We start from the raw sequence: 17540 nt of genomic DNA on the forward strand, positions 1-17540 counted from the left end.
CTCTTTCCAAAAAGAGAGTTGAAAGAGAGTTGTAAGTTGAAATCTTTATGCTATTGGCAGCGTGGCCAAAATGGTCCTTTCTGACAGTGAAGTCTTTGAACACAAATGCCTATATGCAAGTGTTAAATATTTATAGGCATGCAGTTCTTCTGTGTTGTTATTGCAAAGTGTACTCAGGAAAGAAAGCAGTTTTGCCAGAGAAGGAAAAGGATTTTTCATTGAGGTGCTTCTACAACATCAGTTGTAGAAGTTGTAGGTTGATCAGTCTTTGTAAAATCCTTAATCTTTACCTAAAAATGTGAATCATAGTCCTAGGTTTGTATTATTATACCTGGGACTCGATTATAGAAGTAGTCAAGAGATACAGTAAGCTTCTAAATGGCCAGACAACAACAGATCTGAATGCAGACTTCTTTTCTTATATCTTTATCATCTTATTTTCTCCTCTGTTTGTTAGGCAAAGGGAATTATTTTAACTTTTGATGACTAGAAGATTCTGTCTCACAGCAAGAAAGAAGTCTGAACTTTACAAAATAAATTTTTGCAGTTTTCAGCTGTGGAAATTAAAAGATACTTTCAATCTAAAGATTTTTTTGAATGAGCAGTTAAAGGTTTCCTTCTGTTTAAATGGATGAGGAACGCAGCAACAGATTTTCATAGCAGATACTCCCTTTGAATTTTCCTTTGCATCATATCTGGCTTTATGACTTTGTATCTTAACTATGGGAAAAATAAAAGTTATTCCCAAAGAAGTAATAATATTCCTATTTTCATGTAGCAGCTGAGACTTGTGAAACAATGCTGCATGCCCACTAATTATAGGCATCTCTATTTACATGGCCTAACAGGAAGGTGGAGATGTAAAAATAGCAACAAAGAGCCAGTGACATTATTAATAAAGCAGCTGTATACAGCATTGTTCTCTTGAAAAACGTAGACACAATTTAAACAAAGTGAACTACATAAATAATCATAATTCATAAGTGAGCATTGTTAGGAATTCTCCTTTAAAAATAGTTCACTTTATTAATGTACAAACGATGGCTAAACGACTTTTTTTTGCGGGTGTGTATTTCACATGCACGTATGTTAAAAGTAACTTACAAAATCATTGCAATTTATTGAGAGGCTGGCATTTTTCTACCCTCGGGAACTATATCCCTTCGGGGAAGCTGGGAGGAAGGAAAATAGAGTGTTGCAAAACTTCTTTCAAAGGAAGAGTTTGTATGTCAATAGAAGAGGCAATATCAAGGCTGAGGAAGACTTTTCATGTATGTGATTCTATCAGATCAAAAGAACAAATCCTTCCTGCCATCATGCTCCATTCAGAAACAGTAGTAGTTGTAGTAATAAAAAAAAATATTAAATAGCCACATTGGAGAAGACACGTTCAGACAGACACAAATGGCCCTGTATATTTTGAATTCAGAATCTGCTTCTGCCCTTTTCCAGTTTAAGTAATAAAAGAAAAAGTAAAATGAGATTACAGACATTTAGAGATTACTGCATCTTTTTTCTGGTTTTTCTGTACAAGGACAATCCAGTGATTGAAGTCCTCACAATGAACTTCTCAAAAGCAAGATACAAACATTGTATTCAGTGAACAGGGCAGGTTAAGCCTGCACATTTAATTTGTGTAAGTGCTTTATGAAGGAGAGGTAGTATTCAGAGCTCAAGGGCTATACTGTGGTCTTCACCTCCAGAAATATGCCTCTACTACCTTAAAGCCCATAGTCCTTCTCAGGAAAACGCTCATGTGTTTGTGAACCAGTTGTTTGTGTAAAGGAAAAGGAATATGTTAAGCTTTTTGTCTGCCCCACCCAAGACTCTGAGCTGGAAGGGGGCAGCCCTATCTCAGAGTTAAACTTCAGCTGCACTCTGGAAGTCCTTTCTGTCTTGAGGAGACATGTGAAATCCATCATCAGCTGACATTCTTGGTGAGTGTGAGGAAGCTTCTTCCTTTGTCCAAATCTCAGCTTCATGTCCCAAAACAAGAATTCAAAAAGCCTGCCAATGTGGTTTTCCTTTTTTATTTTTAACTTAAATTGCCTCAAAGGAGCACTGCAAGCTCCTTTAAATCCTTCCACCAAGTAGCTGATGTTCCTGACTCATGTGAGCGACCTCTCAAATCTGCACATAATTTTATTGTATGAAGACCTAAAATTTAAATCAATTAAATCATATGGCATTGTATGAGTGCAATGATAGGTCTCCTCACAAATCAACTCAATAAATTGCCCCTGCATCTCATGTGAGTCATATAGGATTTATTTTTACTTTTTTACTGCCTGTATGAGGACAGGACTGTTTAGAGAACTAACTTGAATGTTAATTCTCAAATAAATCAGTTACAACTTCTACTCAGAACTCCAAAATGTGTTAATATTCGAATGTTAAATAAAAAGTCATTCAGCCTTGTAGTTCCACCAATCTTGATTTATAAGCAGGCTTTTGAAAAGGAAAAATTATTGGAATTTGAAATTTAATTGCTACTTTTAAATCTGAAGGTGTTTGTACTGAATCTTCAAGTTTTTTCTCAAAAAAAGCCATCACCTCTATAGGTTGCACAGAAGCAGCCACTGGGAAACAAAGAAATACATATCCTGTGTCTTGTGTGTCTCCGTGTGACTATTTTGCTTTGTAATTGTCTGCTTTAGAATTCATCCTTGAAGGCATGGTTAAATGAAAACTTGCTCAAAAAGTAACTGAAAAGGCAGATTATTTTATATTTGATTCTAATGTGCTATTACTTTACATTCTCCTTTCTCTGCTGCTGAAGGGCAAAATGCAGCAGCAATTCCAGTGAGTAATTCCCAGCTCCACAATACTGCAGTGTTTGCTGTAGGAGAACCACTTCAGTTTCCTGACAGGGCTGGGAGGAGAGTGTGAATTTGGAACCAACAAGCATTTCTGCACAATATCAGTGTTTCTCTCTAGGAAATTCTAGGTGGTGGGAGAAACCCCTGCCACGGCCAGGCCTTGCTGAAGGGGAAGGAAAAGGGAGTGGCAGCAGCATTCCTTTCAGTAGCATCCCTCGGGACTGTGAGAAAAGAGGCTGTCTCCTCTCTGGGGTGTTTAGATGCTCCTGTCGACCTTTAGAGATTGAGCCCTGTGCAGGTCATTGCCTTGCACTGTGTCATCGAGTGCCCTTCCAGAGAGGTGAGTTAGCTGCTTAGGCCAGGCTGCTTATCTCCAGTAGCGTTTTGTGCCACCCCTCTTTATTTTTACATTACACTGTGGCCCTGATGGAGCCACTGATAGCAGCCACCAGCGTGGTCCCAGTCAGCTGCAGCAGCTCTGAGCTTGCAGGATTTTCTCCTGGCTGCCCAGCTCACTGTATCCTGCATCAAGGTGTTTCTTTCAGACTGTAGAACGTGACAGGCACAGACAAGGCTGTCTTCTGCTGCCTCTTTGTAGATTAAATTAATGTATGCATAGTAGCCTGTATAAATGACTCTGTGTGTGCAGATCCCCGGGCAAAACACAAGACTGAGTTAGAATTTACAGGCATGGGTAAGCAGAACTGTGCTCCTGAATGCAGCTCTCAAACTCCAGAGCATTTAATGTGGAAAGTGCCCTGGGACAAGGACCAATCCTTATGCTTTGTACACATTTTAATGGCCTGTTAATGATCAACCTGCACTCTACTGAGAAGATAAATTTCATGATGATATAATTCAAGCCAGATTCTTCATAGTTGCTTGAGATTATTTCTTGTAATTCTGCTTTAGAAACAAATGATATATTGATGTGGCATGTGATCATCTCATCCTATTCTGTCGACACTTTTACATCTTGCAGTCCTCGGCTGCCAGAGATGTTTGCAGGAAAGGAAGGCAAATTAAAACCAGAAGTAATGGATCTGGTCAGTGGTCTGTTTAGCTCAGTCTCTAATAATCACTGATACTGAAAACTTAGGAAGAAGTGTAAGAAGGAGCACATACTGCACTTTTCTTATCTGTTACGGTTTTCTAACTTCTAGAAAACTGCACATGTAGGAATTTCCAGTGCTGAAGATTGCTGACTATCCTGACTATCATGTATGTATATAATATATACAGACAGGCCTGACCTGGAGTGTGTATGATGTTTCCTATGGCATTCTGTGATTTGGTTATGTACTGTGGGTTTTTTCTTCTTTTTGATTTTGTTTTGTTTTAAAAGACCATTTCATTCTGTTTGCTTTTCATCTTTTTGTGTGATAATTTAGCAGGGTGCTCCTTGTGTCACAAGTCCTAACCTACTCCTCACTCCTCTCTTTATGCCACCTGACATTCTGCAGACTTCTGTCATATCCTCTTTCAGTCTTCAACAGAAAATTGGATCTTTTTTTCCAGCTATAATTTTCTTTTCTTGTAGGAGCTGTTCTCTGTGCCTTGAATAATCCAACTGAATCATTTTGTAAGTGGAAGGGAGGAATGAGCAGAACATGCTCAATGTGTGGGTACACCATTGATTTATAAAGCACTCTGGTGTTTTCTCTTTGGTAGAGGTTTTTATTACTTCTATTTTTTTCCTAAGAATTCCTAATCTTTCATTGTAACAATTCTGATGTCATGAACAAAATTTACAACCTGAACAAACTCTTATTTCTTGTTAACCTTCTGAATATCCACTACTCTGCCTCTAGTTATTAACAGAACTTCCTGAGAAACTGTAAGAAATCTGTTGTAATGATTTCATAATTTTGATGTGGTATGGTTGTGTTTTCCAGAAAACATCTCTTGGGTTTTTTTAATATAAGCTACCTCCTGAAATTTACTGTGTTACTGGTGTTAGCTCTGGTCTCACACATTCCATGCATATTTCTCAGGTGAAGCAACCTGTAATATGCTGCTGGCATGGACAGCAGGATTTTCTTACTGACTCCCACCCCTGAGTTATTTTTCTGGGATGCCAGATGCAGTGAGCCGAAGCACCATATCACAGGACACTCCTCATGCATGGACTGCAATAGGGAAGGAGCACCTTTGTAATTTAGACCTTTTTAGTAGGTGGTAGATTACTAAGGTGACATGAAATTGGGTGTGCTGCTGCATTTTGCCCAGGTGCTGTTGTCTTTATGCCTGGGCGGGGCCCATTCTGATTAGAAAAAGAAGTTTCTCAGTTGCACACCTCCCTCTCTCCGCTCTTCCCAATGAGACTTTATGGTTTCTTGGGCACCCCTGAGTGCTGGCTCTGCCTCCCAGTGTGACTCCTTTTGGAAGTGCAAGCTGATACCCTTATTTACACATGCTGTGGCCAGCTCAGTGCATCCTCCCTGCATGGCTGGTCTGGATAATGAGCGTCACCATCTGAACACCAGGACTGGACTTTCTTTACTGGCTCACACATGAGGAAGTCTAGTCCCCAGTTTTTTTAGGCAGAGGTGCTCCTGGACTCTTTCTGGGGGATTTGGGGTAGGTGTGGGAGTACTTCCCTGCTTTGTGGAGCTGTGGGAAAGGCAGCAGAGGTATGTCAGTCCTTGAAGGGCTTTGTCTGAAGTCTCATTCCGGAATAGGTGTGTTCACTATTGAATGAAGTGTCTGCCAGAAGGCTTTGACCCATTTCAATCCTGGGTCAGGAGGTTTTCTGACATGTCATAGGATTTGGACTAAGCTCTGGGGTGAGAGAGTTCAGTCTTTGATGAAGACATACTTCTGGAACATATTTTAGCACGTGCTGCTTCCAGCAGTTTTCTTTCTTAGGAAATCTACCCTGAACAACAACTCTGGGGAGCAGGGTGGTTATCTCAAACCATGATCAGCACTATTTCTAGCCCATTTAACCTGTGGTGAGGGGTGTCTGCTGGTGCTGCCACAGAGCCAAGAGCATGACAGACATTTTGAAGACTGGTGGGAAGATTCAACACTCAAACTGGTCGCTTCAAAGTAATTAAACAGGTATTCAGACAGTTTTTAGAAATTCTGGGAAAGCAGAAGAGGCTGAATTTTGGACACTCATTGGGAAGAAGTGTTTTCAAAGCTAGGAGAGGCTTGAGACCTTAGCTGTTGCTTAAGTTTGATTCAAATTATAAAATTGGTATGTCCACTATGACAACTGACATACTTCTGTGAGCACTGTGGGTTTGAAAAATTTTTTCTAGCAAGGCAAAGCCCTGAAAAATCTAATAAGGAGGGGACAGTAGTGACTGGCTGATGTCAGATCATTGTTATGTTTGGTGATTGAAAAACAATGTTTGAGACTGGGAAAGAGAAGCAGTAGGGTAAGGCAATGTATTGAATAGATTATTGCAGAGTACATTCACATGGCCCTTGAAATTTCAAAGACACTTAAGCAAGGTTCTTATATCTTTAAAAACCATGGCCAAAAAATATTTTTGAATTTCCTCATCTTTTCATCTTTACTCAGAGCTAATAGAAATATTTTAAGTTTTCATCTTTCTATTTAAAAACATGCTCATCACCTTTTGTCTGACTGCAGCACTAATAAGATTTTTATATTTTGTAGTTTAGTCTGGATTGATGTTTGATATATCCAGTAATTGTAGATTTTCACCTTATTTTTTCTTACACTTCTGTTTTTGTTTGTTTTTGGGTTTTTTTTAAGTAAAACACATCAAGTGTTGACTAGTTCATGGATAAACCTACAGTTGATATTGCTTTTCTGCCTGGTATGGAAGTGAACCTGTTAAAGTTGCTTTGGGAAGACACTCAAACTTTGAATTACCCTTGTGAAAGATTTTATATATTTATATATATATGTCTTATTTTGAGTGATCCTTCTCGATTTGCAGGGGTTGCACTGTATGGAAATTGCCCTGATTTTACTGCTGGGCAAAGTGCCCCTTTCCTAAAGAAAAAAGCAATGATTGTGCTCGCTCTAGTGGCAGAAGGCAGAATTGTTGTATGTCACTTCATGGATGATCTGTGAGAGCACAAAAATTCTGATTTAAAGATGCTTTTTAAGTGCAGCACAAACATTTACTCCATTTAGCCTGAGCTGGACAAACATTAAAAATAAAAAAGTAATTGTGTATCTGTAAATGATCTGCAAATAAATCAATAGATCTGTAAAATAAAAGCAGCTAGAAATAATACAATTAAATCTGCCTGTTCCTATGACTGTCCTGGGTATGTTTTACAGGAGCAGTAGAAGGAGAATTCTCTTTTCCTGACTCCTTTTTTTTTTTTCCTACTTAAAAAACACACCAGCAGCGCCATCCTGATAGGTAACCAAGGGAGAAAAGGATGGAGGTTGAGACATTCACAGGCTGCTTGTGCTGCTGCTAAGGTAGCTCCTAACTTGTGATTTAGTAATGAAATTATGATGTGCAATAACTTAGAATGGTCTCTCTGTCTTCTAGTCATAAATCTCCTTTGCTAGGAAGAAGAGGCAAGATGTCTTGCTTTCTCCTTGCTGGATGCTGTCCACATTTAGGTGGCTTTGCATACAGGAGGCAATTCGTGCTGCAAATGTACAACTCTTTTAGTATCCATCTGCCATCCTTGTCATCTGTGCCAGCAGCAACTCCATATAAATCCTGCAGTGCTTATGGTTACAGGAAACATCTCTTGGATAAAGGATAGGAAAAGCTTCTGGCATATATATATATATATATATATATATATATATATATATATATATATATATATATGGCTTTGTTTGGTTTTGTTGTTTTTTTTAATTGATGAGAATCGGGTTTTTCTTCATGTCACTTCTGCTACAATGAGACTTATTTTATTGTGGAAAGGATGTATAGACGTTTTTAACCTTGTTGCTGAGTTAACCACTCAGGAGAAATACTGGAAAATTCCAAACCCTGCCATCAATGGAGAGGAGTTGTTACATCGTAGCATTTTTAAACGCAGGTTGCAAGTACAAAATTTCTTTTGCAGTTTTTAAGCTGCTTTAAAAAGTGAAACTGGATACACAGATTCAAGCTCACACCTGCTTTTATATCTGCTAACTTGTGACAGCAGCCAAGATATGTCTCATGTACTAACAACAAAGGCTTTTGTTTTTTAAGTGACTAAATAATCTGATACTTTTGAAGTTCTCAACACTGCAGAAGAATTATGGCACTTATTTATGGGCTTGAATATATAATTAAGCATCTAGTTTTTAATCTGCACACTGAATAATGTTGGACTTTGCTACTAAGTTTCTTCCTTCTTATGGTGTCTGCCAGCTGCTGAAGTAGGCATTAGTGCATTTGACATATTAATGCATTTTAGTAATGGAGGTACCTGATCAAGCAGCAGCCAAATGACCACAAAATAAATGTCTGAGTTTAAATCAGAACCTGCCATAAACAACAGAAAACTGCTTGCCTTTATCTTGCACTGAAATCCCTATTCCCATCTGACTTGAAAGACTGGACCTGGTTGGTGGAGCCCTTATAGTCTTGGGACCCAGCATCCCCTCTCATCCATTACCACATGCATTATTTTCTTAGGCCTTCTTGATGCCTTTCCCTCCCCCTTTCCTGGGCCCATTTCTTCCAGGATGGTAGTATGTTCCTGTAATTCTAATTAAGCATATTCTGACTTGCTCATAAATTAAAATCAAGTACTTAGCTATTACTAATACACTCTAGCCTACCTGGTTATAATAAATAAAGGACAGGCCTTTCCCACTTTCTGGATGGAGCTTTCTCCCTTTCTTTGAGCTGACCTGGAGCAGTGAAGGTGGCTGTGCACTGTCTGCTCTCTGAATTACTGCAGGCACCCCCTAGCTGTTGCTGATCTTGGCTTTCCAGTATTGCTTACCTGTCACTCAATTGCCAGATTCTGTACACTGGATGCTCATCGAGATGACATTTGAGTGCAGTCCAGTTTTTCCCAGTGGGGAGGTGTGACACCAAACCAGTAGGAGAAGTGGCATTCTCAGCTCCAGCAGATACAGGAGTGTCGCCCAGTTTGTACTGATCTGTTGAACAGCAAACCTGCCATGTAAGGGACAGTCAGAAAATTACGAGGCAGCTGTTTAACACTGCAGAAGCAATCTCAGTATTTAACATGCTGAGAATACAGGCTAATCACAGAAGGCTTGTCTAGATGTCTGCATTCCTTTGGCTCCTCAGGTATTTTGTAGATGCTGACGGCCAGCATGAACTTTTAATCAATTTATTGCGTATGTTTACATATGCAATGAAACCATTTGCCATATCATTTAACTAAACGGAGTGAATTGTTGACCATGAGCTGATCTGACCTTTTCAAGTCTAATCAAGAAATCTGAAATATTATTTTAGCCTGTCAGCTCCAGTAATATGCTGTAAGAGTATCTGGATCTAAGTGAAAATGTCAAATGTGCTCTAATATGCAACCCATCAAAGTTACGATGCAGGAACCAGTTAAGAATATAAATCTGCAGCATCTGTGGTGCATCTCAATTGCCTGTGTGAGTTGTTCTGCCATTGATACAAGCTACCTAAAAACATGGATTAAAAGGAATTCTTTGGAATACATCTGAGGTGTACAGCCACCTAAATATTAAAATGATCTTGAAAGAGGGGTGATAACGTCAGGTTAGAATACTACTGGAAAAAACAGGGCCTAGCATGAATACTTATGCTCTAGGGAATGTATTGCTAGCTTTAGTGTGTAGTAATGTAAGATTAATGGTCTCATGTAATCTCAGAGTTTTCCTTTTTAATTTTAATAATTTGCTGCTTGTGAAGATTTTGCTCTTTTGAATAATAATTCATTATATAAATGAGGTTCTTATCAAACTTATTGCAGTTAGTAGTAAAAAATTTTCGTAGTCTTGTGCATTTCATGAAAAATCTACTTCTGTATTTAAAACTGTTCTAAAAACCAACATTTATAAGCAGAGTATTTAATGGTCTTTCATTCCTTTTTCTCACCTTTGAAATTTCTGTTCTTGGTATTTTATAAGATACTAATATTTAGGATAAATCTGCCTTTAACATTTGTTTATCAAGCACAAGATCAATTGTTTTTCAGTATAATTTCTGGATGATGAATTTAAGTTTGGATTAAAGTGGATGAGTGTAATGCAAAACTACTATGTATCTTAAGAAAATGGCATTTTGTTAGCTAAACAGTCTATCAAAATTGTTTAGCCTTGCAACACTTGTTACACTAAAATTGAGTTGGTTTTTATCTGATTGTGGGTAGTTCATTCAATTTGAGGTGCTATTAACTGGATTGCTACTATTAGTAAAATGTTGTTGGAAGTAGAATTAAAATGAACTATGGGAAGCACTGGTGAACCGGTAACTTTGCACTGAAAATAGTGTGTTTTAAAGGATCCACTTAACACTATTTGAACTGTTGTTACGAGGCAATGCTGCCCTCCCCTGGTATGCTGTGAAAAGCAGGAATTTTAATCCCAGTCTGAGTCGGTTCTAGAGCTTCCTATTGAAGAGAAATTGGTGGATTGGTGAAAACGGTGGGGGGAAAATGCTCTTAAACAGACTTCCTATATGCTTTCTCTATAAAGAGAGAAAGAAAACTCCAAACAAACCATAAAACAGACATTTGTGCAGTGTGTCTATGTATGGATGATGCAGATGAATGTACAAATAATATATATGAAATCTACTGTCAATACACAATAGAGGGCTGAATTAAGTTTGTGTGGCAAGTGGGAGGATGAATTGAGGACAAAATAAACAGGTGCAAGGTGGTAGGAGGACCAATTACAAGAAACTTAACAGTATAGTTTTGTCTTGTAAGTGTGAAATCTCTAAACATTATAGGTACGTTCAATTCTGCAATAGAGGAGTAAATGTGAACATGGCCAGCAGTTTGCATGGGAATAGGATCAGCTCTTGTGCAAATGAAGCTGTAGGAAAACTGTCATCTGCTGTCAGGGTCTGTTGATTACAAAGATATCACCACAAGCTTGGGAAATCCCTTCACTGCACAGTCCTGAAAGCTGAGGAAGGTAGTCCTAGAAAATATTACTGTTGCATAGTCTGTTCTTTAATGTATTTCCTCACATGTCTGGTACTAACTGCTGCTGGAGATAGAATACTGGGGTAGAAGGTTCTTTGGACTGTCCAGCTGTGGCTATTATGTGTTAAATGTGTTGCTATCTGCTTTAATTTTGTAATCCTTCCATTTCTCATTGCTAGGAAATTTCACCATAGTCCAGACAGCAGAAAGAGATAAGCCTGGGCAAAGCTTGAATTTTAGTTCTCACATCTGACTTTAGTAAAGTGTGTGGGGTGGGCTTTTTATTTATTTGCATGTTTTTAAGGTACAAAATATCACTTTCTTTTTGTGGTTAAGATTTTTCTAATTTCAGGACAACTTGAAAAACACACAACTTTTTTTTTTTCCTGTGGCATATGACTTATGTTTCGCTTGCTCCTCCTTTTAATGCCTTGGAGATCACCTAACACTGGAGAGAACTGGAGAGTATGTTAAGACCTCTGGTTCACGTATTTCTTGGTGTCTTAGATCTGAACAGATTGCCACATCAGGAGGGAGGTTTTTCCCCCCAGACTGATTTGCTTGAGGAATTTGCTTGAGTGTGCATCCTTGTTTGCTACTGAGGGTCAAGTCACTTGGGAGATGTTTTAGGAACTGTGGAATATAATAACATTCCCAATCTGACTTGCTCTTCTCTAGTTACAGTTACATGTTGTAGTGGTGCTGATATTTTACTACAACCTTTCGCAGTAAGGTCTAGGAGTTGTTCCGTTCTGTGGTGCCTGCCAATCCACAGAGTAGGTGTGGACCATCCTGAGCTGGACCCCAGCTGGTAAGTTACCTGTGACTGTGGCAGACAGAACCTGAAGATCCCAGTGGTCTTTCACAGGCTGTTGTTTCTAAAGTGACTTTGCCGGCAGCAAAACAGCAGTATTTGCCTTCATGTACAACAGCAAGCTACAATAATCAATCCTTTTGGGAGCTAGCTGTAAAACAACTGCAAGGATGGCTCCAAATTGAGTTAAATCAACAGATAAGATTCCTTTCCCTTTGTGATACTCTGCCACAGTTAAACCAGTTTTATATGTTCTTTTTTGTTAGCTCGGTATTTTGCCAGCGCAGCATCCCAATTCTGCGTTCATGTGGGTGGCAATGGTGTCACTCCTTGACCTTGAATGAGTGTATGAGGTGTAGAACTATGTAACAGTTTTATTTCTTCTCCATAACTTTTGCAGGTGTTGGGGCTGCTGGTGTGGACGCTGATCGCTGGAACGGAATACTTTCTATACCCAGCCTTTGGCTGGGTGATGTTTGTGGCTGTGTTTTACTGGGTTCTCACTGTCTTCTTTCTGATCATCTACATGACAATGACCTACACCAGGATCCCGCAGGTGCCATGGACCATGGTGGTAAATACACACATTCTTTGTTGTTTCAGGTTTGCTGGGTTTTGAAGAGAATAAAATATTGGTGCATAGTACATGTATATTTAACCAACTCTACTTGTACTCTAAATATCAGTGCATTCTATATACGTATTTAACCAACTCTACTTTTGCTCTTTGCAGATTTTTCCCTAATTACTGTGTGGCTGCATACCTGCAGTGTTTAACTTTCATACTACCCAGACACTTTCATAACACTTTTTCCATGATGTTTCACCATTTTGTTCAGCAGTTGTTGCAGTGAGTTGATTTTTAATGCATATGTGTGTGACTGATACTTAGGCACAGTGACCTCTTTTTCTCTCTGTAGTGGTCACATCCCATGAAGAATGAGTCTGTTGCTGCCTCTGAGCTAACAGACCTGGCCATATGGCTTAAACAGCAGAAATCCCTACTGGAATCAACACCATGCATTAGAAACAGGACTTGGGCTCTTAAAAGATGAGTCTTCCTCTGCTAAAGTTAAAGCAAGGATAGTTCAGAGGTAGAAACACTCTGACAATCCATATGTAGTCTACTGTGAAAATGGTACTGAAAATTACATATATGTAAAATATGTACCATGTAATCCTTTGCTTTGAGCTCAAGAGTTAAAGCAAATCAGATAAACAGCTACTGTAATTACAGAAAAATTTCACAGGCACTTAAAATGCAGATCCAGTTTTTATGGTTTGAGCAAACCTGGCCAGCTCTAACTCTCAACAGTATATTTTTACCTCATTTGCATAACAGCCTGGTCTTCAGGATAGTAGATCCTAAAAGTCACTGCCATTTCAGCCAACTGTCTATTTGTGACCCATATAAATTTTATCTTTGCATTTGCTGGATACAGTGAGATTCTGTTTGGGTTTTTTTTACTAAAATTTTTGACTAATATTATTGATTAGAATTCTGTTATTTTTATGATTAAATGTATTTGACTTCTGTGTTGCTAACAGCTTGTTATCAGCTATATTGTGTATGTGACTAAAATTGAATACTAGAATACTCTTCTCTTTTAGTGTTCCCATTTGCTGCTGCAATAAATAGCCAGCTATAGCAATTGCTAATAAGAGCAACCAGGATTATGTTCAGATAGCTTCTCTATTTTCAAGTTTCATAACCAGCAATTACCATTAAGGCTGTAACACTGCTATAGAAATATTGGATTATTTCAATTATAGCAGTAATGTGTCTGGGTACATTTAAAGGTGTGGGGTTGTTTTTTTCTTTTTCCCCATTGCATTGCATGTAAGTAAAGTACATTCAAGGGGTAAGCATCTTTATATCCATTTGAATAAAGCTTTGGTCATTACCCTTCTTTCATCAGCACATAAATGAGTTGCCCCTAATCTATGTGGTAGACAAACTAGAATATTTGATTTGTCTCTATTTCATATTGAGCGTATTTCTTGCTCCGAGTTCCAAATATATTGTAGATGTACATAAATCTAAATCCAAAAGGTAGTCTCCCTTTATATAAAAGGGTCATATAAAGAGAAAATAAATACAAAATAAATAAAAGATGCTTGTGTTACAGCTTGTTTTGCCCTAAGGTATTAAAAGAGCTTTTGGGGACAGCCCTTGAATTGGTCCTCTGCTGCTCCTATATGGCCAAGAGGAACGTTGAGTCTCTTTTCAGAGAGTTGCTTTTAAAGTCTTTGTTAGAAAGACCATGACACACCTTTTTGAGTGAGTTTACACCCACCTTTACCCTATTCTCTGAAGAATTCTGAATTTCAGTATCTGCCAGTTATTGCTCTGTCTCCTTAGGCAACAGTAAGCTCAAACTGTTCCTATTGTATGCAGTATCCAAAATTACATCTGGACCTCTCTGTCATAAATTCACTTTTTGCAGGTTAAGCACATTACCAAATTGCTTAAGGTGCAGTTACTTTTACTGCAAATTAATCCAAAAGATGTGCTTCAAAACTGACTCTCCTTCGTAGTGCAAGTTTTTTGCTAAAACAATCAATGGAAGCTTTTAAAATCTGGTGAATTTGAATTTAAGAAGCAGATGGTAATTTAGCATGAACCATTTGGTTTGAGTAATATATTGGCAGTAAAGGCCCAGTCAGCTTGCACTGCATTCCATCTTCCCCAACAGTGTTATTTCCCAGAGCAGCACTTCTCAGAAATTATGTGCTTTTTTCTTTTCTACATGACAAGATATTGCAGGGATTTGTAGCTTTCCAGGGTAATTGAGTCTTTTTGGAATGGGAAATCTGAAAATAACAACAAAAATACTCTAGGTAATCAAATTTGGAGTTTCTAAATCGGTGCTTTACAGAAGTTCACCAGAACATGCCAATTGTTGGCATCTCATCCTAAAATTGACTGTTTGATATTTTATTGCTGTAATGCCCAGGTAAAACAAGGGGTGAGATCTGTGGATAGATGTAGTACCTTTTATTAGGCAAACCGACATAGGTGAGGTGAACCTGCCCTCGTTTGTAAGTGTGTGAATCAAATCTCAAGTGCCAGTCCTTGGACTCCATCTGAGTGCTGAGGCACTGCCCAGCCCAGTTTCCTATGGAAGGATAAGTGGATATTTTTCCACTGTTCCTTCTAACTTCTCTTCTTCTCTGCAGCCTTTTTTTAGATTTTGCCAAAATTGGTGAAAAGTTAATTAAATTGTGGGTAATTGGCATAAATTCCTAGCATCCACTTAGTAACACGATGCAAATAAGTAAATTGGAGCTGCACCAGTATGGCAACATTTAGACCACTGGAGCAACAGAGCTGAGGGTTATATTTGTGTGACACTCTGGAGTGCAAAACTGGGGTCAGAAGCTGAAGGGAGCTGATTTTGTACAGCGTTAGGACCAGGTCTATATTGAGTTACCAATCCCTGAAATTCTAATTAGATGCAAAGCATGTCACAGGCATTCCACTGAAACATGGCACCAAAATTGTGTGCCTTAGACAAGTAGCAAGAGCAGAGTTTGAGGGGCTTTAACTTTTTTTTTTAATTAGAAGAAACTTCCATGACGAAGTAGTGAGAAAGTAAAGGACAAAGTATTAAAATCATGTAGTTTAAAAAAACCCTCATGCATTTTTCTCTTTCATCTTCTTAGACATCTGTTCTCTCTGCCTTTCCTGTTCTTTCTCACATGCAAAAACCAAACAAACTTTTTGTTTGCTCTCTGTAGTGTTATGTGAGGTCATTCTTCTGTGCTTTGCTTCTTTCTTAGTAATAAATATAAGTACCCTGGGACATTAAATTTGCCTCTTGAAAAACACAGCATCTGCCATGGGTCTTGATGACCCATGCAGTCTGTTCAGACTGTTCTCCTTGGATTTACCTGTTTCTTTTTCCTCTTAAAAACAGGCAGAAGGGAAAGGTACTGAGAGATGGAAGAATACAACTGAGAGAAAAAAAAGTCACCTTCTTTATCTCCTTCAGTAGTGTAGAAAACAAAGTTTTGGAGGCTTTTTAAATATTCTCCATATGCCAGGAGTTACTGATTCCTATATTGATATAGATTAGAAATGTAATCAAAGTGCAGTTTCGTCTTGTTTCTCTTTTTTGTTTGTTTTTTTTATCATGTAGTGTCATATTCTTACCGCCTAACCCTTAGATTGCGGTAACCAAACTGAGTCCTTATTTTCACTTTTGGTAAATCAGAGCACACCAGCTTTAAGACTTTTCTGGATTTAGTGTGATGAAGAGAACAGTTTGTCCAAAATATGGTCCAATTTTTATACATCTTCAAAGCAGTTAAATTTTAATTTTACGGATAGAAATGTGGAAGAAGGCAAAAATAGTTAAGAATGACATTTCTAGTGTATGTTGCATGTGTTCAGTGTATTTCAGAATAGAGTTTTGTAATGCTGGAAAACAAATGCCTGTGCATATTAATGACTTATGTTTGTCTTTTCATCAGGGTCTGTGTTTTAATGGAAGTGCCTTTGTTTTGTATCTCATTGCTGCCATTGTGGACGCATCTTCAGTTACCAAAGATCTGGACAATCACAATTACAACAGCTGGGCAGCTTCTTCAGTGAGTTCATTTCTTGTTTAAATCAATTCTGCATCCAATAAAGTTAGAGCAAATAAAGGCTCGTTGGAAGCATGGGTTGAAGTTGCAGGTGTTCTGCATTTTGAAAAGCTGCAGAGTGATACACAAAAACTATACATAGCTACAATTTGTTACATAATTTTTAGAGGTGATTAGAGATTTCACCAGGAGATGACATTCACATCAGAAAGGGCAGTAACATTTTTAAGAGCTCGCTGATTTCCTCCCTTGCCCCCATTTATTACAGGCTCTCTGGCTGAGGTCAGAGCCTGCACATCAGAGCAGACAAAAAAGATTATGTGAGCATTGAGTCACCTCAGTGCACTTGGACAACTTCAGAAGCAGTTTAAACTAACTCAGCTAACTTTGCATACTTATGGATAAGATGCATTCAGCTTTCTGTGGGCTGAGCCATTGTCCACATTGCCCACCCAGCACCTTGGGGAAGGCCCTGGAATGCTTTTGCTGTTTCCACAATGGTATTCCTGTTATGGCTTCAACCTTTGATAGTCTTTCCTTTGAGTTGCAAGGGCAACAAGTGAAAAATTATGTAACGTGATGAAATCACTAATTTGTCTGATGTTGCTATCTTAGTACTTAGATTTAGAAATCCAAAACAGTCAAAGTGGATGAAAAAGAACTTAAAAACAAAAAGGATCAGAAAAGAGTCTTGCCACTTTTTGAGTTAGGTGAATGCATTCACTAGCAAAAGTAAGGGAGTTGTAAAAGAACGTTTTTCATGTTGCGGCAACAGGAGTCAAATTCAATTGTATACAAGAATTCCAAATTATTGAGTGTTCATGCTTCTGCAGCTGTTCTGACTATTCACAAATCCTGTCTGAAGCTTATTTTATATGGCCATGAACACAGGAACTCAAACACCTGCTCTGTTTTTGTCCTGGGAATTGGATGATTAAATCCCTGCCATTTCAGTGGTGCTCAGGGTCTTCTCCTCTTGGCAGTTTGTAGCTACAGATCTGTTACTCAGCCACTGCAGCTGACAGGAACTTGCTTGCTGCTAGATAAGCTTCCATGCTGATTCAGGTTTTATGCAAAATGCATGAATGTTCAGTGTCTCATGGGAGGTCTGGGTTCTCTTCTAATACTTCCTAATAATGTTTATCTAACACAGTGTCTAAATAAACTATTAAATGTGGATTCTTGCTTTCAAAATCCATTAAGGGTTTCATGGATAGAGGATTTAGCAAATCATCTATCCCCAATAGTCATTTTGTTAGAAAGATTTT

At 38.4% G+C, this 17540-nt stretch overlaps 1 protein-coding gene across 1 annotated transcript in view; it reads left to right on the top strand.

The window, feature by feature from the left end:
* Positions 1-17540, top strand: part of CMTM8 (CKLF like MARVEL transmembrane domain containing 8) — a 35225-nt gene that overhangs the window by 15814 nt on the left and 1871 nt on the right. The window contains exons 2-3 of the mRNA XM_058833523.1: positions 12083-12256; positions 16159-16275. Of these exons, the coding sequence (XP_058689506.1) occupies positions 12083-12256; positions 16159-16275 (291 nt within the window). The remainder of the gene's footprint in view (positions 1-12082; positions 12257-16158; positions 16276-17540) is intronic.

This window comes from Poecile atricapillus, chromosome 2 (genome assembly GCF_030490865.1).
Source record: "Poecile atricapillus isolate bPoeAtr1 chromosome 2, bPoeAtr1.hap1, whole genome shotgun sequence".
Taxonomy (NCBI): Eukaryota; Metazoa; Chordata; class Aves; order Passeriformes; family Paridae; genus Poecile; species Poecile atricapillus.